The 26,394-nt window shown below is 35.8% G+C and overlaps 1 protein-coding gene across 3 annotated transcripts in view; it reads left to right on the plus strand.

The window, feature by feature from the left end:
• Positions 1 to 26,394, plus strand: part of TUBGCP3 (tubulin gamma complex component 3) — a 125,251-nt gene that overhangs the window by 85,976 nt on the left and 12,881 nt on the right. For 2 of the 3 annotated variants that reach the window (XM_004450720.5, XM_012522297.4), the window contains exons 18-20: positions 1,701 to 1,789; positions 1,924 to 2,055; positions 11,725 to 11,865. In XM_004450720.5, coding sequence (XP_004450777.2) covers positions 1,701 to 1,789; positions 1,924 to 2,055; positions 11,725 to 11,865 — 362 coding nt within the window. Of the gene's footprint in view, positions 1 to 1,700; positions 1,790 to 1,923; positions 2,056 to 3,283; positions 3,375 to 11,724; positions 11,866 to 26,394 lie in introns of all 3 variants that reach the window. The other variant, XR_011645804.1, reaches the window with a different exon arrangement.

A 26,394-nucleotide genomic window follows, 5' to 3' on the forward strand; every position in this document is an offset into this window, starting at 1 on the left:
ATAATAGAATAATAAGTCTACTTTAGTCCATTGTTCATTCCCGATCTTGAGGATTTGGGGATGATGATGCCCACTCTGTTTCTGATTGACAGGGGGCTTAGATTCCATGGGGTAGATGGATGGAACTGTTGCTTGCAGTAGGTACTCTGTTTTTTGGGATGGGTGTTTTCCACCATCATCCTTTTGTTAGTTGTCCTGGGTGAGTCCAATGAACTTGGGAGTAGGTGTTGCAACTCTGCTGAGATTCAGGGATCAACCAGTATATGACCAGACTGAAGATTTAAGTCTCTGGGACATACAGTTCATGAGTGTAGTGCTAATTATAGGTTCAAATAAAAGGGGCAGAAGATCCATGCGTAGTAAGGAAATTATAAATGAGCCTAACTTTATTACATTGGGCATATATTCCAAAGTAAGGCCAGCTGACAGGGCGCCCAATTCCTAGGATTTTCTGCCCTGCTTATAGTCTCTGGATATCCTTAGAGCCCTCCAGAGCACTGCTGTTTAAGGCCCTGTTTACTGTGGCAATCAATGAGATCCTGATGAGATTGTATAAATAACCTCTGGAATGACCTCCCAACTCAGTTTGAAATCTCTTAGCCATAAAAAATCATTTGTGCTTAATATTTCTCCATTTTGGTCAAGGTCTTTTTCCAGTTGCATTACTAGTCAGTGCTTGGTAATAATCCTTCAGTGCTAGGGATGCTTATTCCTGGAAGTCATATCCCATGCGGGGGGAAGGAGGTGGGGAAGGTAGTGCAGATATATGCTGAGTTTAGACTTAGAGTCCACATTTGTGCAACAAGGAGGTTTTTAGGAGGTAACTCTTAGGCAATATATAATAGTAGGCTAAGTTTCAATTTCACTAGGAAAGGTTCGTGAGTACAGTCATTAATATCAAGGGCCCAGTGTAATGGTCTGTCTTCCTTCACTAGGCACTGGCCATGTACTTGAGGTATTGTTCCTCTATTAGAGATTGTAGTAGGACTCCCCTGGATGGGAATTCAATATTCTTTTGGTTATTGTCTGGGTCTCCTTACCCCCCTGATATGATGCACCATGACCCCTTGAACATACTGATGTGCCTTAGAGGCATGCCTCAGGTACACCCCTTATTTCCATTTATTTATTTATTTTTACTTAATTGTCTTTTTAAATTTTTATTCCCCCCTCCCTTGTGGCTTGCTTGTTGTCTGCTCTCTGTGACCATTCGTTGCTTGCTCTTCTTTGTTTTTACTTGTCTCTCTTTTTGTTGGTTGAGTTGGCACTCTGTGGCTCCTGGGTGGGCAGCTCTCTGCAGCATGTGGGTGAGCCTGCCTTCACAAGGAGCCCCTGGGACACGAACCCAGGGCTTTCCATGTGGTAGGTGGGAGCCCAACTGATTGAGCCATAGCTGCTTCCATAATTGTCTTTTTTGTTTAAAGATACACAGATTTTAAAAAATGTTACATTAAAAAATATGAGGTTCCCCATATACCCCATACCCTACTCCACCCCACCCCATTCCTCCCACATCAACAACCTCTTTCATCATTGTGGCACATTCATTGCATTTGGTGAATACATTTTGGAACACTGCTACACCACATGGATAATAGTTTACGTTGTAGTTTACATTCTCCCCCGGTTCATTCAGTGGGTTATGGCAGGATATATAATTCCATTTATTTTTAACATACATTCTTTGGTTTCTTTTACAGAATTTTCTGGGGTACTACATCAGTGTCACATTCTGGCATCTGAAATGGTCCATTTTATTCATCAAATGCAGTATTACATTACATTTGAGGTATATTTTAATTTTACCTTGTTTATTTTAGTTTAAGTCATGCCTTGTACTTTTATGCGGTATATTTTCTAAAGGATAATATTTTACATTAGGAAAAATATGACCTTATCCAAAAGTTTTGAATTGTTTCCTAGGTGCTTGAATGTTCTTGGGATGAACTTTGGAACAAAGTACAGCAGGCTCAAGATTTGGATCACATTATTGCAGCACATGAGGTTTTCTTAGATACCATCATTTCTCGGTGTCTACTGGACAGTGACTCCAGAGTAAGACTCTTAATTGTTTTTCTGTCCTAAAAGAAATAATATTCTTTTTCATGGGTTCCTGTCAGAGGGGAAATCTTAGAAATCACTTGATGTAGCCATATTAGTAATTATAAAACCTTTTTTTTTTTTACAAGTTTGATGTTCAAGGTATACTGTTATTAAACATAATTGGAACAGTAGTGCTGAAACAAGAATGTGCTCTAAAATGTTTAAAATAGATATAAAAATGGTAAAGAATTATAATACCTTTTCATCTCCTGGGTGTAATGATATCCTGTTGTATTGTTCAAATAGAGAAAGGATGTTTTAAACCTATCTTTGATGGACCATTTAATCATCAGTGATAGTTTTGAGTTGGGTAAGGGTAATATCTGAATAAAATAAACTAAGCAAGGCACTATAAGAAAGAACAAATTGTAACATGTATTAAAATATAGTAGAATGGTTTGAAGAAATGTAGAACCCTCCAGGTTATCTTTTTATTTTCTTAAGCAAGGAAAAATGATCTTTTCCTTTATTTTATCTTCGTTAAGTCAGTATCTAACGATATGAGTTAGAAAATAGAAGGTTTATCTAGATAAATCCTAAATATTTCTATGCCCCAATTTTTTTGCTAATGTTTTTTTCCTTTTAGGGCTCCAGTTCTCAGAGTTGCAATTTATATATAGGAAATCTTCCTGTAGTTTTGATTTTATTTAAAGATCTGGGACAAGAGAACATATTGCTTAAAGCAAATATATTAGAAAGTAGGATGAAAAATTCAAGTACGTTTCTGAAATTAAACATGAGACTTCATAAAAATTTCAGGCATGCAAAGACCTGCTTCAGATTAAACTTTCCGTATCTTCAAGGGTACTTGTATTGGAGAAGTTCTTATTTTTTTCTAAATTTCAGTATTGAGACTAGCCAACCATGTGAGAAAATAGGTATTTTGATATGCTGAGTTTCATTATTAAAGAATTACCAATCATATGTAATAAAATTGTTCAGATCAAAGATGCTTTTCTATAGAATGTTTTTTATGTGTTTTAATAAATATATTGAAATAATGGCAGAAAGATCAGTCAGAATTCTTTGAATGTAATTAATAATTTAAGAAATGTGTATCTCAGGCTGTTAGGGGGCCTTTTAGCCTCTGGTTATAATTACTAAGCTTAGACTTAAGTTAAACTTGAGCAGATTTCAAAATTTCTTAGTATTATCAGTTTATACATTTATATTTATTCAGTAGATGCAGATGAGCATCCTCAATACATTATTGGATATGTTGATATAGTTTCAAATTGGACATTGTTCCTAGCCTCGAGAAATTCACCATCGTGAGTATCAACAAGTTAGGTTTAATTGCAAAAATAGTAAAGTAGTCATAATAATCATGGTTAAGATTAGAAATATGATTTCTGGAATCAGATGAACCTAGGTTTGAATCCCACTTAATAGCTTTCTTTTTTAATTTTTTTAAAGGAAGTACTGGGGCTCTAACCCAGGACCTCATACTTGGGAAGCAGGTGCTCAACCACTTCAGCTATATCTGCTCCCCATTAATAGCTTTTTGATCCTAGTATTCCTATGTTTTAAAACATAATGATAGTTGTCATTATTTAATATATTTGTGAGAATTAAATTCTGTAATATCTATTAAATGTTTATTGTACTGGCTGGCATATAATTGTTAGTTGCTACTATTACTAAATAATTAAAAACTGTGATATATATGTGTGTGTGTTTTACAGATGTACTCTGAGTCTTTACATTTGTCATCAGTCTCCCACCAATTTACCTTACGTTTTGTTGTTCAAGTTAATTGGAGTGTTCCAATAAATGTTTTTTGTTTTTAAATACTAAATTATAGTTATAGCTGGACTAATTTTGCCAAGCATGTACGTTTTCTTAGAAAACAATGTACTTGGAATTTTCAGTAGCTGTTAAAAGTGAAGTTGTAATAATATTTTAATAGGTCTAAGAGCTTTCTTGCTAATCAAAAATGACTGTCCTCCAATCATATTCTGACTTTTATTTATTATAGGAAAACCGTTTGACAGTTTAGACCCACGTTTTCATCATAGAAAAAACCAAGATTGTGTTTTTTTTTTTTAAAGATTTATTTATTTATTCCCCCCCACCCCTCCCCTGGTTGTCTGTTCTTGGTGTCTATTTGCTGCGTCTTGTTTCCTCGTCCGCCTCTGTTGTCGTCAGCGGCACGGGAAGTGTGGGCGGCGCCATTCCTGGGCAGGCTGCACTTTCCTTTCACGCTGGGCGGCCCTCCTCACGGGCGCACTCCTTGCGCGTGGGGCTGCCCCACGCGGGGACACCCCTGCGTGGCACGGCACTCCTTGCGCGCATCAGCGCTGCGCATGGCCAGCTCCACACGGGTCAAGGAGGCCCGGGGTTTGAACCGCGGACCTCCCATATGGTAGACGGACGCCCCAACCACTGGGCCAAAGTCCGTTTCCCAGATTGTGTTTTTTAATAGACTGATAACATGGTTTTCATTTCACATTTTGTAAATGGCCTCAAGCAGGTTTTGAAACTAAGTGATTATTGTTCTAAAGAATAGCTAAATATTAATAATGCCAAGATCAGTGGAGATCTAGAGTAAAGCTCTCCATGTAACTGATAAATAGTAGCTTAAGCCCTTTTATTGATATGAAAATTCTATGTGAAACAAGTTAAATAAAATAAGAAAAGGATAAAATTCTTGCCTCTAGATCTTTATTAGTATGAACAGAACCCAAGGGAGAAAATATTTTTGCCATAACATAATGTTCTTAATTTTCTTATAATGGTAATGGAATGTTTATATGTGAATTGATTCTAACTTTAGTGAGGGAGTTATTATGCTAAAGGCTTAAAAATTATTTCTTAAATTGTACCTTTGCTGATGATTTTATTCTTAATTCAATGATTTGTTTAAAATAATCAGCAACGTTTTATTAGGAATTCAATTTATAGAACCGATAAAAAAATCTTACAATTTACTTAAGTAATGTTTTTATTGTATCATGTAAGAAATACAAGGCTATTTTGGTACATATAATTTTGAAATGAGAGGTTCATGACATGGATGTTGCAGGTATATTTTTGGTGTTTAATACTTTGTATATATTTTGTTCGTTGTTAAGAAATGTCCTGAATCATACCCTAAATTGTTGTGAACTGATATCCCCACAAAATATACTTTTGCAGTTATCCTATGTTAACGTAGGAGTCCATATTGTACCCTTAGCTTGGGGAAACATCAATAAATCACTTCATAAATTATATCATAAATAATCTTAAAATGTTTTTAATTTAGCTCCAAAAGTCATTTTTTATTTTGCTTTTTACTATTATAAAAAAAGATCCCTTCCAAAAGAACAGAACAACTTTTAATATTTAGTGCGTTAATATCATGGATGCCTAATATTAGATGCGTCATTACTTAATCAGATCCTTTTATATTGTTTGCCAAATCAAGTCTATATTTTCTCTGCATAGAATTTAAAGATCCTGTTTTGCACAAGTACATTGTAGTAAATGAAAGAAGAACATGAATTGTTCATTTTGCAATATTTGAATTCTCTTGAATTAGCTTGTTCCAACAGTTATTTGGCAAATAATAATTTTGTTCCATTTGAGAGTCAGACATTCGCTCAGCCATGAATGTGCTGCAATCACTCAGTAAATGAATTTTGATCCCAAGTATTACTGCCTCCTCATAAAGGAAAATGTTTTAACAAGAGTAGAGTGCAAGTCTACCAGATGGATGGGTAATTGGAAGTAGCATTGCAATTATCTTCAGTAACTAAAGTTATTTTCAACAATAAAGTTAGCCCAAGATCTCAGATTTTGTAATTATTTTCTTGTATCAACTAATTGGTCTTAAATATATTATCAAGGTATCTGAATCTCTTTTAGCAAGAAGAATTTGCCAGACAGAAGCATGGAATCCCTGAAAGCTAGTGATTCATAATATAGCACAAAGACTCTTAGAATAACTTTATCTCATCAGAAAAATTTCACCTTTCTAAGTAGAAGGCAATATTGTTGGCTAACCTCAGTTTCTTTGGATGGAATTTTAAACAAATCCGGTAATTTTTTCAGCAATATAAGCATTATTGCAATGTATTGCCTGGTGACATACATAGATATTCTTACTACTATCTGATGCCACAATTTGGATCCAGACTTTGATCCCTGTGGTCTTTCTAATCTTTGCTCTTTATTATTGTATTAGTTAGAATGAAAACATTAGTAGCTATGTCAAATAAAGATAAAAATTTTAGCGGTGTAACATAATAAAAGGCAGTTTCTTATCTACTTAATAATCTGATGTTGAAGTTCTTAGTTGACAAGCAGTTCTTCTATGTCCATTGATTCAGGCTTTCAAGATCCTTCCATCTGGTGACTACCATTCCTAGGAGCCTTTAGGCAAAAGGAGAAAGAGGAATGAAGGCACACCCTGTTACTCATGCCTTTGCCTGGAAGTAGTCTACATTACATCAGCTCGCATAACTTTGATAATGTTGGGAATACTGGGAAACATCTTTGGTTGGGCAGCTGCTTTCCCTAAAACCTTTGTCCTGTGGAAGAGGAACACAAATTTTCAGGGGCAGCTAGTTGACTCTGATATAACTACATACCTCAACACATTTTTACCCTTATGATACTTGAAAAGTACTTAACGGTTGATCTTCATAATTGGCGGATTCTGTATTCGCAAATTCATCTAATCAGTAAAATTTATTTGTAACCCCCAAATCAATACTGTGTCACTTACATGGTCTTTTGTGGTATTTGCTGATATGTGCAGAGTTGGTGAAAAATTTGAGTCACCTGACATAAGTGTTCCCAGCTGAGGTTGAACAGTACAATACTTTGCCTTCTTGTTTCAGCTCTTATACCATAAACATTATCCTTTTCATGGTATGTTTAGTGCCATGTTTTTTACATTTTTGTGCTTTTTCTTGGTGTTTTCACTGTTTAAAATGGCCCACAAGCATTTGGTTCCTAAGCACAAGACGTACTTTATGGAGAAAATACATGTGTTAGATAAACTTCATGCCAGCATGGATTATAGTGTTGTCCTAGTGTTCTTAAGCACAGGATGTACTTTATGGAGAAAATGAATGGTGTTAGATCAATTTCATTCAGGCATAGATTAAAGCATTTGAAGTAGGTTCATTCTAATCTGAATCAATGGTATATATTTTAAAAGTTCTCTTTAAATAGAAACACACATAAACCAAGGTAATATTTTGATCAGTTGATGAAACTATTGTGACTAGAGTCTTGAAGTAATCCTGTATTTCCCCTAGGAGCAGTAGTTTATTATTCACTAATTCAGTGTTCATGGAAACTTTATAGAACATAACTGCTGCAAATAACAAGAATCTACTGTATTTTTTTATGTTCAGCATAATTTTGTTCCCATATGTCTTTGAAGTTTAAGTGGAGAATAGAGAGTGGTTTGGTAATGTTTTATCAGATAATTTGCTCTGAGCATCAGGAGAATTTTTGTTTCCAGTTTTGTAATTTAAATAGCAAAGGATTGTCATATTTTAAAAATTTACCTCCAAATATTAATTTTATGGGTTTGGATATAAATTGTGTCACCTTGGAGGGTTCGTCACTTAATTTTTGAAACTGAAGACTGAAATTATATTTCCTTCAACTTTTCTACTGGTTTAAGTCATGTTTTGAGAACTACAGAACTCTACTTTTCATTTAAAATTTCCTTCTTTTATACAAGGTTTCATGGGAAATACATTTCTGCAGTATGAATATTTAATATACAGTAAACTATTGTATGGTGATTTTATAAACCAAGGTATTTTGTATAATTCAGTGATCATTGAATAGATGGCATCTACATGAAAAGAGCTGGCAGGTGATTTAGGTTGAATTTCATGTGTTCATGCATCACTTGATCTCTCATGCCACTTCCTTAACTGTTAGATTATTATATTATAATAATATTTTTATTAGAATGTATTTGGCTATATTTTGAATGAGACAATGTCTATAGCATTTTTCTTTGTGGGGTTCATCTATTAATGTCTTCTAGAATGTAAGTGTTCTCCAGACAGTTCGGCTAATGCTGAGTAAAACTGACCCAACAGTTTGAAAGGATGATAGAAGGAAATTTTGGTATGGGCTTTCTGCTCTTTCACTGGTATGCTTAGCTGTACCTATGACAATATTCCTATTTAATTATTTTAAATTTATAATAATTCTTTCTCTGGTTGGGTCAGCCTTTCCCCATTACTTTCATTTTTCGGAAGAAAAAGTTATACTTGATCGTTCTTGATCCATAATATGAATTTAAAGGTGAGCTTGTCAAGTTCCAAAAATTCTGTTCGGATTTTGATTGCAGTTGAATTGAATTTATAGGTGAAATATGGCATTTCTCCCCAAATTAATAATATTGAACCTTCCCATCCAAAAAAATGAAGCCTCTCTGGTTTATTTTAATTTTTATTTATTTCTTTAGGTTTCCAGAAAAATCATGCATATAGTACAGAGTTCCCATATACCATATCCCACACATGTAATTTTTCCTAATTATTAACATTTTATATTCGTGTGATGCCTGTTAAAATTGATGAAACAATATTATAATTATTATAATTATTACTAACTATAGTTATTATAATTAACTATAGTCTGTATTTTACATTAGGGCTTACTCTTTGTTCTCTGCAGTTGCAATCTGGTAACATATATACAACCTAAAATGAATCATTTTAGCTACTTTTTAAGTATAAAGTTCAATGGTGGAATTGCATTCCAGGTGAGTATTTGATTGTATATGCTGTATTTTGCATATTCATTCATTTGTTGATGGACATTTGGATTTTTTTTTTTGGCAATTGTGAATAATGTCACTTAACATTGGTACGCAGATACCTGTTCAAGTACTTCTTTCAAATTCTTTTGGGTAAATACCTAGAAGTGGGATTGTCTGATCATATGGTATTTTTATACTTCAGTTTCTAAGAAAGCACCTAAATGTTTTTCACAGTAGCTGCCCATTTTATATTACCACCAACAATATATGTGGGTTTCTATTTCTTCACATCCTCACCAGCACTTGTTATTCTGTTTTTTTAAATAGTAGTCATTCTAGTAGGTGTGAAAGGGCATCTCATTGTAGGATTGATTTGCCTTTCTCTGAAGGCTAATGATGTTGATCATCTTTTCATGTGCTTATTGACCATTTGTATATATTCTTTGTAGTGCTTTGCCCTTTAAAATTTTTTTTTAATCTCTTTATGGTTGAGTTTTAGCAGTTCTTGATATACTGTGCATATTAAACTCTTATTAGAGTATGTTTTCCAAATATTTTCTCCCATTCTGTACATTGTCCTTTTACTTTCTTGAAAATGTCCTTTGATGCCCAAAAATTTGTAATTTTGATCAAGTCCCATTTACCTATTTTTTCTTTTGTTACTCGTGCATTGGTGTAAATGTACATTAGTGTGGTACATTTGTTACAATTGATGAGCATATACTGAAGCATTGCCTAATACAAGGTTCTGAAGCTACTCCCCTATGTTTTCTTTAAGGAGTTTATAATTTTAGTTCTTATATTTAGCTCTTTGATCCATTTTGAATTAATTTTTATATATTGCATGCGATAGGAAACTACTTTCATTCTTTACATGTGGGTATCCAGGTTTCTCCCATACCATTTGTTTAAGAGATGATTCTTTCCTTATTTAGTGGAATTAGCACACTTGTCAAAATTCAGTTGGTCATTAGTGAGTCAGGAAGTCATTCCAGAGGTTACGTTTATGCACATCTCAGCAGGATCTCATTGAATGCCACAGTAAACAGTGCTTCAAAGAGGGGTGATCCTATAGGCTCTAGAGACATCTAGACAATATAGGCAGGGCACACAATCTCAGGAAATCCGCACCCTGTCAATGGGTTTTACTTTGGAATATGTTTTTCTCAATATAATAAACAGAGTTAGACTCATTTGTAATTTCCCTACACATGAATCTTCTGCCCCTTTTATTTGATCCTACAATTAACATTATAATCTCTAAATATATGTACAAGAGTCTTAAAACTTTGGTCTGATCTTGTGCCGATCAAGCCCTGAATTTCAGCACTTGCAACACTCTCCAGTTCATTGGACTTGCCCAGGACAACTAACAAAAATGATGATGGTGGACAACACACATTCCAAAAAACAGTATCTACAACTGCAAGCAAGACAGTTCCATCCATCTGTCCCATGGAATCTAAACTCTTTGTCAATCAGTAACAGAGAGGGCCTCACCATCCTAAAATCCTCAGTACTGAGGAATGAACAAACATAAAGGGGAAATGCAACTATGGAATAAAGTAGACTTATATTATTCTAGCAATGGAAGAACTTGTAACTGATAAAAAGGCAGAGGTCACCAGAGTTTTTGAGGAGAGGGAGGGGGAAGAATAGGTGTAACATGGGTCATTTTTGGGCCATTGGAATTGTTCTGAATGACATTGTGATGACAGATACACGTCATTATATATTTTGTCAAAACCTATAAAATGTGTGGTTAAAAGTATAAACTATAATGTAAACTATTCATGGTTAGTAGTGCTTCAATATGTGTTCGTCAATTTTAACAAATATACCACACTAGTGAAAGATGGGTAATGGGGAAAAGTGCGTGTGTGGGGGGGTGAGGTATACAGGAATCCCTCTATTTTTAGGTGCACCGTTTATGTATCTAAAGCTTCTTTAAAAATAAAAAAATCTCTAAAAAATGAAATTATCATGCAAAAAAAATCGGCTGTAGATATGAATGCTTATTTCTGAACTCTCAGTTCTATTCCATTGGTCTATATGTCTTTCATTGTGCCAATACCATGCTGTTTTGAGTTTTGTAACTTTGTAATAATTTTTAAAATTGGGAATTATGAGTCCTTCAACTTAACCTTCCATATGAATTTGATGATTGATCTGTAAGTACTTTCAGGTAGTATTGACATTTTAATAATATTAAGTCTTCCAATCTATGAGCATTAAAGAGTTTGAATCCCTGGTAAAAGGGTGAAATATCCTTTCATCCCTAGTATAAAATATGGTGCCAATTAAAAAAAAAGTCTTGCTGAATTTTTTTTTTATTAAGGAGGTACTGGAAATTGAACCCGGAACCTTGTGCATGGGAAGTAGGTGCTCAACCACTGAGCTACATGCACTCCCTGAATTTGGTTTTTAATATCCATTAAAAATTTCTTTTCTTATATTCTCTATTGTCTGATTTTAATATGTTTGGTTTAATATGTTTCAAAAATGAATTTGGGGTGCTTTCTGTGTTTTTGTAATCCTTGGAATAGTTTCATCCCTGACCCTCAACTTACCTAACTTTGATATTTAGGGCAGTATTTCATTTTTATAAGGTTGTTGTGAGAATTGTAGTAATTTGTGTAAAGAGTTTGACATATCATTGTGGAAAATGGTAGTTGTTTTTATGCTAAGTACAGAATTACCATATTTTCCTAGTACCTTGTTTAATGCTGCTCCATTATAAGTGTTGAGTCAATGTTTGGTAAATCAATGAATAATTAATGAATATTGAGAATTTCAATTGATTCCCTGTTTAGTATCTTTTTACTAATTACCAATATTTTAAAATTTAGCATGTTGAGGTTCTATTTATAAAAAGAAAAAAATTTGTGTCATCTTTTTAGGCACTTTTAAATCAACTTAGAGCTGTATTTGATCAAATTATTGAACTTCAGAATGTTCAAGATGCAATATACAGAGCTGCTTTAGAAGAATTACAGAGACGATTACAGTTTGAGGAGAAAAAGAAACAACATGAAATTGAGGTATGGTTTTTACACTATTGGATTTTTCTTTTTTAGTAGTGAACTTCTTGCCACCATAGTCACAAATATGAACAAATAAGTTAACTTTCCTACTGAAAATTTCATAGGAATTGCAACTGTGCTTTTGTCTGCTTTTGGAATCCTACGGAAGTATCAACTGTTTTAAAGATGGAATGGTCATCATCATCATCATTTAAATAATAAATAAAGGCAATAAAATTTATGAGAATCACAAATATGTTGCCAGTTTTCATTAGTAAGTGCCGGGATGCTGGCATCCCTCTGAATTGGCACCTATCCAGAGTGGTAGCTTATACTCTGCATTCATTCAATCACTCATTCATTCATTCATTTATAAAGTGATTTAGATTACATAAAAGTTACATTGAAAATATAAGGGATTCCCATAACCCCCCCCCAACTTTCCACATTGACAGCATCTTTCATTAGTGTGGTACATTTGTTACAATTGATGAACACATATTGAAGCATTGCTACTAACTGTATTATAGTTAACACTTTGCCCTGCACAATTTTATAAGTTTTAACAAAATGTATAATGGTTTGTGTCCCTCACTGCAATATCAGGAAGAACAATTCGAATGACTTAGTGGTTGAGTGCCCTGCTTCCCATGTACAAGGTCCTGGGTTCAATCTCTGGTACCTCCTGAAAAAATAAAAAGTTTTATTTTAACCTGGTGGATCAGACAGTGTAACTTGTTTAGCATATATTTGGAAATCTAATTTCTGCACTTCAGGCTATTTTCAGTGATCTTACTAAAGTATTTTATGTTCTCAATGACCTTTAATAATGAAGATTATTAAACAAGTTTGCCTGTTTATAGAATTTCTAATGTTTGCTATGATCTGTATATTCTTGGGTGGTCCTAATTTTACTTTTGAGTATATGTGTTTCCTTCAAAACTCAGGTTAGAGGATGGTATTTTGTTTAGAGTATTCACAGTCACTTAGAGCATAAGTTGTTTCTTAAGTGTATTTTGGAAACTGGAGTAGTGCTTGCTCTGTTGTATTGCTAAGGTCTTTCATTATTCGAAGTGTTGTTTTTGTTTTTTAAATTCTGAAGTGTCAGAGTTTGTATGCACATAACCTCCTGGACCTTGCTCTAGCAATCCTGCTGGAATCAGACAGACTTAAGATTCAGTCCTAATTCTATAACTTACGATATGTGTACTGTTGGATGAGTTAACTTCTCCTAGACATAGTTTTCTTATCTGTAAAATGGATGAGATAATAAATAATACCTCTTAGAGTTATTCACTTACATTTCCTCATGTATGTCAATTATTCAGTAGATGCTACCCACTGCTCTTTTTTTGAAAACTGTCCGTATGCTGCTGGTAACTTGGCCTTCTAAAGAATTGCAAAATAACATAAAAACTACAAAAATCAACCCTTAGGATCATAACACTATAATAATAGATAGCATAGTGGCCAATTTCGTGGGAGTTGATTTTTTTCTCCCTCTAAACTGTTAGCCATCAGCAGTGGAGTGAAATAGATTTACATAATAATTTCAAGTTTATTCAGTATATTTTATTCAGACATCCTTAGGGATACTGAAAGAGATCTAAACCTAAAACTATATCTGAGAAATTATTTAAATTCAGAAGGCAATGTAATCTTTGATGCAATCATTTAGACCTAAGGTACACTGAAGTTTTGAAGATATTATGCAGAAAAATCATAAAAAAGATTTCAAAATACTTCTGAGAGTAATGGAAGTTGGAAGTATCTGCTTCCTCTTTTGATTATGTCTCTAGCTCTCTGCCTCTTTCTAATTTTCTTCTCAAAATTCCTATATTTGTAATGATACTTTAAATGCAAATTAAGGTTTAAAGCTTTTGCTTCTTTGTTTTTTTATACATATTATACAGAGAAAATCTTGGGTTATAATATTAGAATACTTATTTGCTATCCTATAAAATACACACACACCTCAGATTAGGATTCCTGATACTACCACCACCAATATAGGTATTGAAAATAGTTTTATGCATTTTTACTATATTTTTGTCCATTCAGTATATCCCACTAGCTATGTGCATTTAAATTCCATTTGATTATGTTCCTTGAAATAATTATTCACTTTTGGTTATGCTACCAACTCTAGACACAGTTAGATGAATTGGTTTCATTCTTGCTTTTAATTTTTAGCAACTGGTTTATTTATAAACAGAAATTGAATTTAATTATTTAAAATATTTGCATGGTTCCAAAGTCAAATTTATCAGAACAAGGCATTTAGATTAGTCTAACTTTTGTTACACTCTACCCTATACTAGTTTCTCTCGTGAACATGGATATAAAAATCCTAAAAAAACTACTAGCAAACTGTGATATATCAAAAGAATAATACAGTACAAATAAGTTTGCTTATTCCAAGAGTGCAAGAATATTTTAGCATTCCAATAAAATTTTTGTAATTCTCCCCATTTATAAACTATGGAGAAAAAATTATATGATATCAAGATGGAAAAAACCTTTATTATCAAGCATAGTAGGAATAGAAGGAAACTCCCTTAACCTAATAAAAGATTTGCACCAAAAATGTACATTGACACATAACATTCTGAATGGCAGAGTACTTTTTAAAGTGTATCCCTAAGATGGGTGAGAAGACATAAGGTTATTTGCTATCACCACTTACCTTATTTGGTATTGTACTTGTAGTCTTAGGTAATGTTATAAGCCAAGAAAAAAAATAAGCAAAAGGATTAGAAAGAAAGTAATAGTTGACATTTTTTATAAAAGCAATTGAGATGGGACATAGAAAATCCAAAATGGCCTTCAGGTAAATTATTAGAATCACATGAATTTATCAAGCTGGAAACAAGATCAATATCCAGAAGTCAATTGTATTATTTAAATCAACAAGCAGGAAGTGGATTTGGCTCAACTGATAGAGCACCCTCCTACCACATGGGAGGTCCAGGGTTCAAACCCAAGGCCTCCTGACCTGTGTGGTGAGCTGGCCCACGTGTGGTGCTGATGTGCATAAGGAGTGCTGTGCCAGGCAGGGGTGTCTCCCACATAGGGGAACCCCAAGCACAAGGAGTGTGCACCGTAGGAGAGCCACCCTGCACAAAAAACGTGCAGCCTACCCAGGAGTGGCGCCACACACATGGAGAGCTGATGCAGCAAGATGACACAACAAAAAGAGACAGATTCCGGTGCCGCTGACAAGAATGCAAGCAGACATAGAAGAACACACAGCAAATGAACACAGAGAGCAGATAGATAGCTTGGGGGGAGGGAAGGGGAGAGAAATAAAAAATAAATCTTAAAAAAAAAAAAAAGAAAAAATGTTATAAAAAAATAAACAAGCAAAATGAAGTTTTAAAAGAAATACAATTTACAAGGGCATTAAAATGTAACCAAATAGGCACAAGACTTCTAAACAGAAAATTATAAAATAGGGCTTGGCAACCAAAGACTCACAGAACAAATCAGCTGCCTATTTTTAAATGAAGTTTTATTGGAACACAGCTATGCCCATTCATTTATATATTTTTGTTAGTTGGTTTTGAGCTACAGAGGCAGAGTTGAGTAGTTGTGACAGAGACCATATGGCCTGCACACTAAAACGTTCGGTGTCTGTAAGACATTCACTTTCTGATCCTTTATAGAAAAAGTTTGTTGACCCATGCCCCAAAGCATCACTGAAAACTATTAAAGGAAACCTGAATAAATAGAAGAATATATCACGTTTATTGATTGGAAAATTGATATTTAGATTGAGTGCAATTCCAATACCAGTATTTTTTTTTTATTTTGGTTTTTGGTAGAAATTGATAATATAATTCTAAAATTTATGTGGAAATATATCGGGCCTTTAGAAGAGCCAAGAGAATGTTGAACAAGAACAAAATTGCAGGATTTACATTTATACTGCCACATACTAAGACTTAGAATTATGTAAGTAAAAGAGTGGCTCAAAGACAAATTAATAGAACAGAATAGAGTCCAGAAACAGATCCACATATTTAGAGATAGTGAATCTATGATAAAGATGGCACTGAGAACATTGGGAATGGATAATATTTTCAATACATCATGTTAGATCTACTCTTTCTTGACCCTACCTCACATATACACACAAAAAGCAGAATGAAGTAGGTTGAGATAGTAGTTTTATTACTAAAGTTTTTATGTGTAACCTGAAGAATATTTTCACAACCCTGAAGTAAGGAGACTTTTCTTAAATTGGACATAAAAACATTAACTATAAAGATATTAAAGATTGGCTAATCCTTGTGCTACTATTAGAAATGCCTATTTATTAGAAGCACCCTTCAGAATGTGAAGAAGCAAGCCACAACATGAGAGAAGAAATGTATGTAAATTTAAGTAACCTGTATAAAGAGCTCCCACGGATCAATAAGATAACCCTATTTAAAATACGGACAAAAGACACAACAAAGGGGATATCTGGAAGGCTTTAAATGTGTAAAATTTATGAAAAACTTTAAATTTATGAATTTAAAAAAATGCTCACCCTCATTAGTCATGAAGATTTAAAAACCCAGTGATAGTACATTATCTCACCAACAGATGACTAACATTTTAAAGAGAGACAATAGAAATTTTGGTGAGGATATGAAAAAACAAGAGTTGTCATAATTGCTGATAGAAGGGCAGATTGGTACAACCATGTTGGACTACTGTTTTGGCAGTCAGCTGAAACTGAGTTAAGGAATATTCTGACCCAACAATTCCATTCCTACCCTTACACCCAACAGAAATGCATTCATAGCAGTGTTATTCTTAGTTAAACACCTTTAGGAAAGGAATAGGATAGTGATTAGAAGAGATTGTGAGAGTATCTTCTGGATTGCTAAAAATATTCTCTATCTTGATGTGGGTGGTGATTACTTGGGAGTATTCATTTTGGGATAATTTATCATGTTCACTTATGGTTTGTGTACTTTTTTATAGGCATTATACTACATAAAATAGTATACTTGAAAAATTTGTATATAAAAGACAAAATTTGGTAGAAAAAGGTGATAGTGTAAATATTGTGATTTCTTAATCTTTTATAGCAAGGCATCAAAACTTATTTTTGAGGAGCAGATGTGGCTCAAATGGTTGAGCGCCTGCCTCCCACATGCGAGGTCCTGGGTTCAGTTTCAGGTGCCTCCTGAAAAAACAGAAATGAACAGCAAGCAAAACAAACAAGCCAACTTGGGGGAAATCAAGATGGTGGCAGAGTAAGGAGCTCCTGGAGTCAACTTGTGATACAGGACAGTTGGTGGTCACCCAGAGCCATCCAAAGCACCTGTTTGGAGGCCCCAGGAGACCAGAGGAGTAACTGGCAACATCCTTGAGAGTGTGGAAAGAAGAGACTGCCCATCTGCAGAGGATTCGTGAGTAGAGCCCTCTGCACCATGGAGGTTGGTGCCTGTGGCACAAGTCGCCTCTGGAGATATTCCTTGGCTGGAGTTGGAAGCTCCATTTCCTAAAAAATGGGGGAGGAAGACATGGTGTGGCACTGACAGCTACTGATTAGTGGACTCAGTGGGCTGAAGTATAAGCCTAGGAATAATTAAACTTTAAAGAGCCTGTCCAGGTCAAAGGGAGGCGGCGGCTGCCATTTTGACTCTGCCCCTGGCATGAGGGGAAAGTGGGGCTGATTGAAAATCACAGTCCTGGTAGGGATTGGCTTCTTCCCACCCAGGTCATATTGCAGGTCTAGCCTAAACTCCAGCCCACCTCTGGCAGGGAGGAAGCTGGGGGCCTGCACCACTCTCTGAGAAACTGCAAGCCATGTTGCAGAGGCAGGTGCCCATCCTAATTTAGTCGTGCAAGCTGCCTCAGGAGCTATTCCTTGACTGGAGTTAGAAACTCTGTTTCCCATAAATGTTGGAGGAAGATTCGGTTGTCCATTGACCTCAGTTACTGATTATTGGACTCGCCTGGCTAAAGTATAATCCTAGGAACAGCTAGGGTCTGAGCCTGTCCAAGTGGGAAAGAGTCTGGTAGTTGCCATTTTGACTCTACCCCCAGCATGAGGAGAAGCCTAGTTGACTGAAAATCCTGTGATGTTAGGGACCGGCTTCTTTCCACCAAGATCAGACTGCAGCCCTAGCCTACACTCCATCCCCACCGCCAGCAGAGAGGAAGCTGGCAGGACCTGCATCAGACTCTCCAGGCAACTGCAAGTGCTCTCCGCTGGCACAGACTGAATAGTAAGTCATCTGGGGCTATATGCTTACACCCTAATAGGATAGGAGAACTGCTGGGTATCCTCAGCCTCTCCAGGCAATGGCAGGAGTATTCAGCCCACACAAACTGGTTTGTTGAGTGCCTTCGAGCCCATCTCCACCTCTGTCCCCTGATAGGATGGGAGGGGAATGGTATTCCCTCAGCCTCTCAGGGCAACTTCAGACAGTTTTGGCCTGCACAAACCTGACCATTGGGCACCTGTGGCTCCACTCCCATCCCCAATAGGACAAGAAATGGACTGTGTTTGCCCAGCCTCTCTGGGTAACTGCAAGTGCTTTTGGTCCACACAGCCTGGACCTGTGGGTATCTGTGGATCCACCCTCACTCCCATAGGATAGGAAGGGACTTTTGTTTCCATAGCCTTTCCAGGCAATGGCAGACCTTCAGCCTGCATGGATTGGACTGTTAGATGCCTATGGATCCACTCCCCACCCCCCACCCCCACCAATAAGATAGGAGGGGTCTGGTGTATCCACAGCCTCTCTGGACAAAGGTGGGTACTTTGGCCTACATGGACTGAACTGTTAGGTGCCTGTTGATCCAAGCCCATGCCTTAATAGGATAAGGCTGGTGCTTCCTCATCCACTCTGGGCAATGGTGGGTACTTTTCAGCCTACAGGGACTGAACTATTGGGCATTGGTGGTTCCATTTCTGCCCCTGAAGGGCAGAAGGGGCAGTATTCCTTCAGCCTCTCAGGGCAACTGCCAGCCTATTTGGCCCACACAGATTAGATTGGTGGGCATTCCAGAGGATCCATTCCCACCCACTGCAGGAAGAGGGTCTGGTGCTACATCAGTTTATCTGAGCAACTGTGGTCATTTTGGACCCACATAGCAGGGATTGCTGCCCACAACTGTAGCTCCATCCCCACCCAAGGTAGGGGAAGAAGGGGTGTGAAGCTTCATCAGTCTCTCTAGGCAACTACAAACAGTTTTGTTCTGCCCAACTTGAATTATTATACATGGCTGCAGCTCTGTCCCTACTCCTGGCAGAGGAAAGAGGTGAGAGAAGCTTCATCAATTCCTGGGGCAACCTGGCCTCCATAGCTTACAGGACCAACTACATCCTTAGCTCCTAGTACACAACCAGCAAGGGAGAAAAGACAGGAAAGCCCTAACCTAAAGTGAGAAACTACATCCAGAATAAATACATCTAGCAAGCCAGATGTGAAAACACCCAACAAAAAATTATAGTCCATACCAAGAAATAGGAAGATATGGCCCAGTTAAAGAAACAAGATAAGCCTGCAGATGGTATAAAGGAGTTGAGCCAGATAATCTTAGATGTTCAAACAAATCTCTTTAATAAATTCAATGAGATGGCGAAAGAGATTAAGGATATTAAGAAGATATTGGATGCGTACAAAGAAGAATTTGAAAGAATACATAGAAAAATAGCAGACCTAGTGGGAATAAAAGGTGCAATAAATGAAATTAAAAATATACTGGAGGCATATAACAGTAGGTTTGAGGGAGGAGAAGGAAAGATTGGTGAGCCTGAAGACATGGCCTCCAAAAACGAACATACAAAAGAACAGATGAAGAAAAGAATGAAAAATATTAAACAGGGTCTCAGGGAACAAAATGACAGCAAGAGACATGCAAACATATGTCATGGGTGTCATGGATGTCCCAGAAGGAGAAGAGAAGGAAAAAGGGGCAGAAGGAATATTTGACGAAACAATGTGAAAATTTCCCAATTCTACTGAAAGACATAGATATCCATGTCCAAGAAGCACAACATACTCCCATCTGAATAGAGCAACTCCTAAACACATAATAATCAGAATGTCAAATGCCAAAGACAAAGAGAGAATTCTGAGAGCAGCAGAGAAAAGCAGTGCATAACATATAAGGGATTCCCAATAAGATTAAGTGCCTATTTTTCATCAGAATCCATGGAGACATGAAGACAGTGATTAGAATATTCACAGATAAATAGAAACTGAGAGAGTTATAACAAAAAGGCCAGCTTTGCAGGAAATATTAAAGGGAGTGTTACAGCTTGAAAAGAAAAGACAGGACAGAGACGCTTGGAAGAGAGTCTAGAAAGGATGACTGCCAGTAACAGTCATGAAAAGTGTCAAAAATAAAACGACAGATAAAATGTAAAGATCAAAATGAATGAAATAAGAACTGCCTTTACAGTAATAACGTTGAATGTTAATGAATTAAACTTCCCAATCAAAAGACATAGACTGGCAGAATGGATAAGAAAATATAAGCCATTTATATCCTGTCTGCAAGAGACCCACCTTAGACCCAAGGATACCAATAGATTGAAAGTGAAAGGTTGGAAAAAGATATTCCATGCATGCAGTAACAAAACAAAACAAAAGCTGGGGTAGCTATATTTATATTAGGTGATAAAGAGTTTAAAAGCGAAACTTGTAATTAGAGACAAGGAAGGACATTACATATTAATAAAAGGGATGGTTCACCAGGAAGAAATAACAATCATAAATATATATGCACATAACCAAGATACATGAGGCAAACACTGGCAAAACTGAAGGGAGAAATAGACATCTGCACAATAATAGTTGGAGACTCCAGTACACCACTCTCAGCATTGGATAGAACATCTGGGTAAAGGGTCAGTAAAGAAACAGAGAGCTTGAATGATATGACAAATGCACTAAACCTAATAGACATATACAGAACATTGCACCCCAAAATAGCAGGATATACATTCTTTTTGAGTGCTTATGGATCTTTCTCCAGGATAGACAATATGTTGGGTCACAAAGCAGATCTCAATAGATTCAACAATATTGAAAATATACAAAGCACTTTCTCTGATCTTAATGGAATAAAGTTGGAAATCAACAAGTGGCAGAAAAAGGGAAAATTGGCATATATGTGGAGGTTAAACAACACACTCTTTTTAAAAATTTCTCCCCCCTCCCCCACCACCCTCTGGTTGTCTGCTCTCTGTGTCCATTCACTGTGCATTCTTCTGTATCTTTGTATTCTCATTAGGTGGCGCTGGGAACCCATCCTGGGACCTTCTGGAGTGGGAGAGAGGTGATTATTCTCATGCCACCTCAATTCCCCAGCTTGTTGCATCGCTTATCGTCTCTTCTCTGTGTCTCTCTTTGTTGCATCATCTTGCTGCATCAGCTCTCCATGTGGGCAGCATAACTCCTGGGTGGGCTGCACTCCTGTACAGGGCAGCACTTCTTGCATGGTGGGCACTACTGCACAGGGTGGCACTCTGTGTGGGCCAGCTTGCCACATGGGCCAGAGGGCCCTGGGTATTTAACCCTGGACCTCTCATATAATATGCAGAAGCTCTATCATTTGAGCCACATCTGCTTCCCTTAAACAACACATTCTTAAATCAGTGAGTGAAAGAAAAAATTTCAAGAGAAATCAAATATCTTGAGATGAAAGACAATGAGAATACAACCTACCATAACATATGGGATGCAGCAAAGGCAGTGTTTAGAGGAAAATTTATAGCTCTCAGTGCTTACATTAAAAAAGGAGAAAGAGGTAAAATCAATGACCTAACTATACAGCTAGAGGAACTAGAAAAAGAACAGTAGACTAATCCCACAGCAGGAATGAAATAAAGATCAGCGCACAAATAAATTTAATTGAGAACAAAAAAACAATAGAGAGAATTAACAAAACCAAAGACCTAGAAGACTTCAACAAACCAATCACAAGTAAAGAAATTGAAACAATCATCAAACAGTTCCCCAAAATGAAAAGCCCAGGGCCAATTTCACAGGTGAGTCCTACCAAGCATCTGAAGAAGATTTAATACCAGTCTTACACAAGCTCTTCCAAAATAAGCATGAAGGAATGCTACCAAACTCATTCTATGAAGCCAATATCATCCTAATACCAAAGCCAGACAAAGATAATAAAAAAAAAAAGAAAATTACAGACCCATTTCTCTAATGAATACAGATGCAAAAATCTGCAATAAAATACTTGCTAATTGAATCCAACAACACATTAAAAGAATTTTTCATCATGATCAAGTGGGTTTTATGCCAGGCATGCAAGGCTGGTTCACCATAAGAAAATCAATCAGCATAATACACCACCTTAATTAATGAAAGAAGAAAAATCACACGATCTTATTGATTGATGCAAAAAAGGCATTTGACAAAATAGAGCAACTTTTCTTGATAACAATACTACAAGAAATAGGAATTGAAGGAAACTTTCTCAACATCATAAAGGCCATCTATGAAAAACCATCTATGAAAAACATAGCTCACATAGTACTCATTGTTGAAAGGATGAATGCTTTCCCATTGAGATCAGGGACAAGACCAGGATGCCCACAGTCACCAATGTTGTTCAATACAGTACTTGATGTTCTAGCTAGAGTAATTGGGCAAGAAAAACAAACAAAAGGCATCCAAATTGGAAATGAAGAAATAAAACTTTCACTGTTTGCAGATGATATGATTGTATATCCAGAAAGTCCTGAAAAACTACAACAGAGCTGCTAGAGCTAATAAATGATTTCAGTACAGTGTTAGGCTACAAGATGAATACACAAAAATCAGTAGTGTTTCTATACACTAGTAACGCACAATCTGAGAAAGAAGTCAGGAAAAAATTCCATTTACCATAACAACTAAAAGAATAAAATATTTAGGGTTGAACTTAACCAAGGTTGTAAAGCACTTGTATTTAGAAAACTATAATGTATTGCTAAAAGAAATTAAAAAAGACCTAAATGATTGGAAGAACATTCTGTGCTCATGGATTAGAAGACTAAATGTCATTAAGATGTCAGTTCTACTTCAATGCAGTCCCAATAAAAATTCCACAAGCATTTTTTAAACAAATGGAAAACACAATTATCAAATTTATCTGGAAGGGTAAGAGGCCCCAAATAGCCAGAAACATCTGAAAAAGGAAAAGTGAAGTTGGAGGACTCTCACTTCCAGATTTTAAATCATATTATCTAGCTACAAGTGGTAAAAACAGCATGGTATTGGCATAGAGAAAGACACAGAGACCAATGGGACTGAATCGATGGTTCAGAAACAGTTCCTCACATCTGTGGTCAAGTGATTTTGACAAGCCTCTCAAACCCACCCAACTCGGACAGAGCAGTTTATTCAGCAAATGTGCTAGGAGAACTGGATATCCATAACCAAAGGAAGGAAAGAAGACCCATATCTCACACCTTATACAAAAATTAACTCAAAATGGATGAAAGACCTAAATATAAAAGCAAGATCAATAAAGCTAGAAGAAAATGTAGGGAAACATCTTCAAGACCTAGTGGTAGGTGGTGGATTCTTAAACCTTACACCAAAAGCATGAACAACGAAAGAAAATGTAGATAAATGGACCTCCTCAAACTTACACTCTTCTGTGATTGAGATGACTTCCTCAAGGTGAAAAGGCAGCCCACTCAATGGGAGAAAATATTTGGAAACCACATATCTGATGAGGATTTTATTTCCATTCTATATAAAGAGTTCATACAACTCAACAAAAAAAGAGCAAGCAATCCAATTAAAAAATGGGCAAAAGATTTAAATAGACATTTCTCCAAAGAGGAGATACAAATGGCTAAATGCACATGAAGAAGTGTTCCATATCACTAGTTATTAGGGAAATGCAAATTAAAGCAACAATGAGATATCATCTAACACAGCATAGAGTGGCCATTATTAAATAACAGACAACAAGTGCTGGAGAGGATGAGAAATAGGAACATTTCTTCACTGTTGGTGGGATTGTAAAATGGTGCAGCCTCTGTGGAAGACAGTTCAGCAGTTCCTCAGGAAGGTGAATATAGAACTGCCATATGATCCAGCAATTCCTTTACTAGGAATATATCCAGAAGAACCAAAAACTATGACATGAACGGATGTCTGCACACTGATGTTCATAGTGGCATTATTCACAGTTGGCAAAAGATGGAAACAACCCAAGTGTCTCATCAACCAATGATTGGATTAACTAAATGTGGTTTGTGCGTACAATGGGATACTATGCTGCGGTAAGAAGAAATGAAATTGGGACACACGTGATAACATGTATGAATCTTGAAGACATTATACTAAGTGAAGTAAACCAGACACAAAAGGACAAATGTTTCATGGTCTCATTAATATGAACTAAATACCAAGTGTAAACACATAGAGTTAAAACCTAGAGTATAGGTTATTAGGAGAGAAGAGGAGAGTTGAGAAGAACTGTGGATGCTTAATGTATGTAGAAGTTTTAAATACTTAACTATAAAAGTGTGGAAATGGATAGAGTTGATGGTAACACATTATAGTGAGTAGCAACTGGCTTATTTGTAGCTAAAAAGGATAGTCTGGGGCAGTAAATGTCAATATAAAGAAGGCTAAAGAATAATCTAGGGACTGAATAACACAGTGAACCCAGAGGAAGATGAGGATTGTGGTTGAAGGTAGAAATGCAAGAGTGTCTTTCTGTACACCACTGTTGCAGGGTGATGGGAATGTGGAGAAGCATGGGAAAACTACAACTGGTGTGACCTATAGACTGTGGTTAACAGCAATACTATAATATTTTTGCATCAATGGCAAAGATGTGCTGTGTTGATAATGGAGGTGTATGGAAAAAGGATGCCAAATGTATGCTATGGACCATGTGTGGTGGTAATAGTCAGATGATATCTCATAATCTGTAACAAATATTCCACCATGGTGTAGTGTGTTGGTGAAGGGGTGTTGTAGGGGAAATCTACATATGTGTATGATTGTTTTGCAAGTTCACAACCTCTGTAATAAAAAAATATTTTTAAAAAACAGGTTGGGTTGGGGGAAAAATACACCAAATGTAAGACAAGGACTATAGTTGGTAGTAGTATTTTGATAATGCTCTTGCATAGTTTGCAAGAAATGTTTCACAGCAACGCAAAGTGTTGGTGAAGGGGTGATGTATGTTTGATGTTATGTATGTTTATTTTGGAAGTTCACAATCTTTACTATACACTTACTGTTTATGCATGTTCATGTATGAATGATGTACTTCAATAAAAAATATATTGAAAAAAAAAAGTAAGCTTGGGGAAGCCAATGTGGCTAATGGTTGAGTGCTGGCTTCCCACATTGAGGTCCCAGGTTCAGACCCTGGTACCTCAAAAAACAAACAAACAAAAACCCTTATCATCTAAAGCTGATAAAACAAATAATACTAGTGTAAGTATATAAGAAGTTATAAACATGAAAATAATGTCTTCTAAAATTGAGTGGCTAAAGAAGGACACTAATCATTATTATTTATGTTGGGGTATTGTTACGATTCAAAGAATAGATTATAAAAGTGGTATGTTTTAATGAGGTATAGTTATAGAGATAATCTTTAGAACAAAGATATAAATATTTCAAATTATCAGTAGAAACCTATCCATATAGTAAAAGGTTATTCCCCCTCAAGTAAACTAGAAAGCATAACAAATATGATGGAAACAAATCTATATACCTAGAGGAAAGGGGTGATTAAAAAAAAAATTTATTTCCAAAATTGACCCCAAAAGAGAAAGTAAATCTTAAAGAGTACAACCTCTAAAGAAGTAGTAAAGTTCTTATAGAACTTAGAAATTACGGTGTAAAGCAGTTTTACCAACATATCCATCATATCAATAAAGGTAACTAGGTTAATCGCACCTCATAAAATAAAATTCAGGAAAAAATAATGCTTATTTTGGTACTATTAGGTAAAAGGACTAGATTGCCTGTAGCTGATGGTGACTTGTTAGAATGTTGAAGGGATCATTATCTAGGCAAATCTGCTGGTTGGTATGTTCTATTATAGAAGAAATACACAGAAAGCAGGGTGACGGAAAGCTTGAAAAGAAAAGAATGGACAAGGCATATTAAACAAATGCAGTTCAGAAGAAAGGAGGTTGAGGTTCAGGGCAAAGAGCAGTAAACTAGTCAAGAAATTTATTGCATCTTTGTAATGGTAAAAGGTGCAAGCCACAATGAAAATAGAGTACAATTATGGCATTCTATAAGTGTCAAATAATACAGTATCAGCATGCATTAAAAAAAAAAAAAAGCCATGGAAAGTACAAGGAAAAATATACCAAAGGACATTAAGTCTTTTAGAAGTAAAGTCAATTTCTCTCAGAACATGAAAGATCAAATTCACATAAATAGGACATAATATGTTATATCAAAGTTTCTACCTTTAAAATAGGTAAAGTACCTTTTCAGGTACCTATGCGTTATTTAAAATAATTGATCATATATTAGGCCTCAAAATCTCAGTGAATTAATTACAAAATGTACTCATAGTATATAGAAACATTCTCTTGTACAA

The sequence above is a fragment of the Dasypus novemcinctus genome, chromosome 15, assembly GCF_030445035.2.
Source record: "Dasypus novemcinctus isolate mDasNov1 chromosome 15, mDasNov1.1.hap2, whole genome shotgun sequence".
Taxonomy (NCBI): domain Eukaryota; kingdom Metazoa; phylum Chordata; class Mammalia; order Cingulata; family Dasypodidae; genus Dasypus; species Dasypus novemcinctus.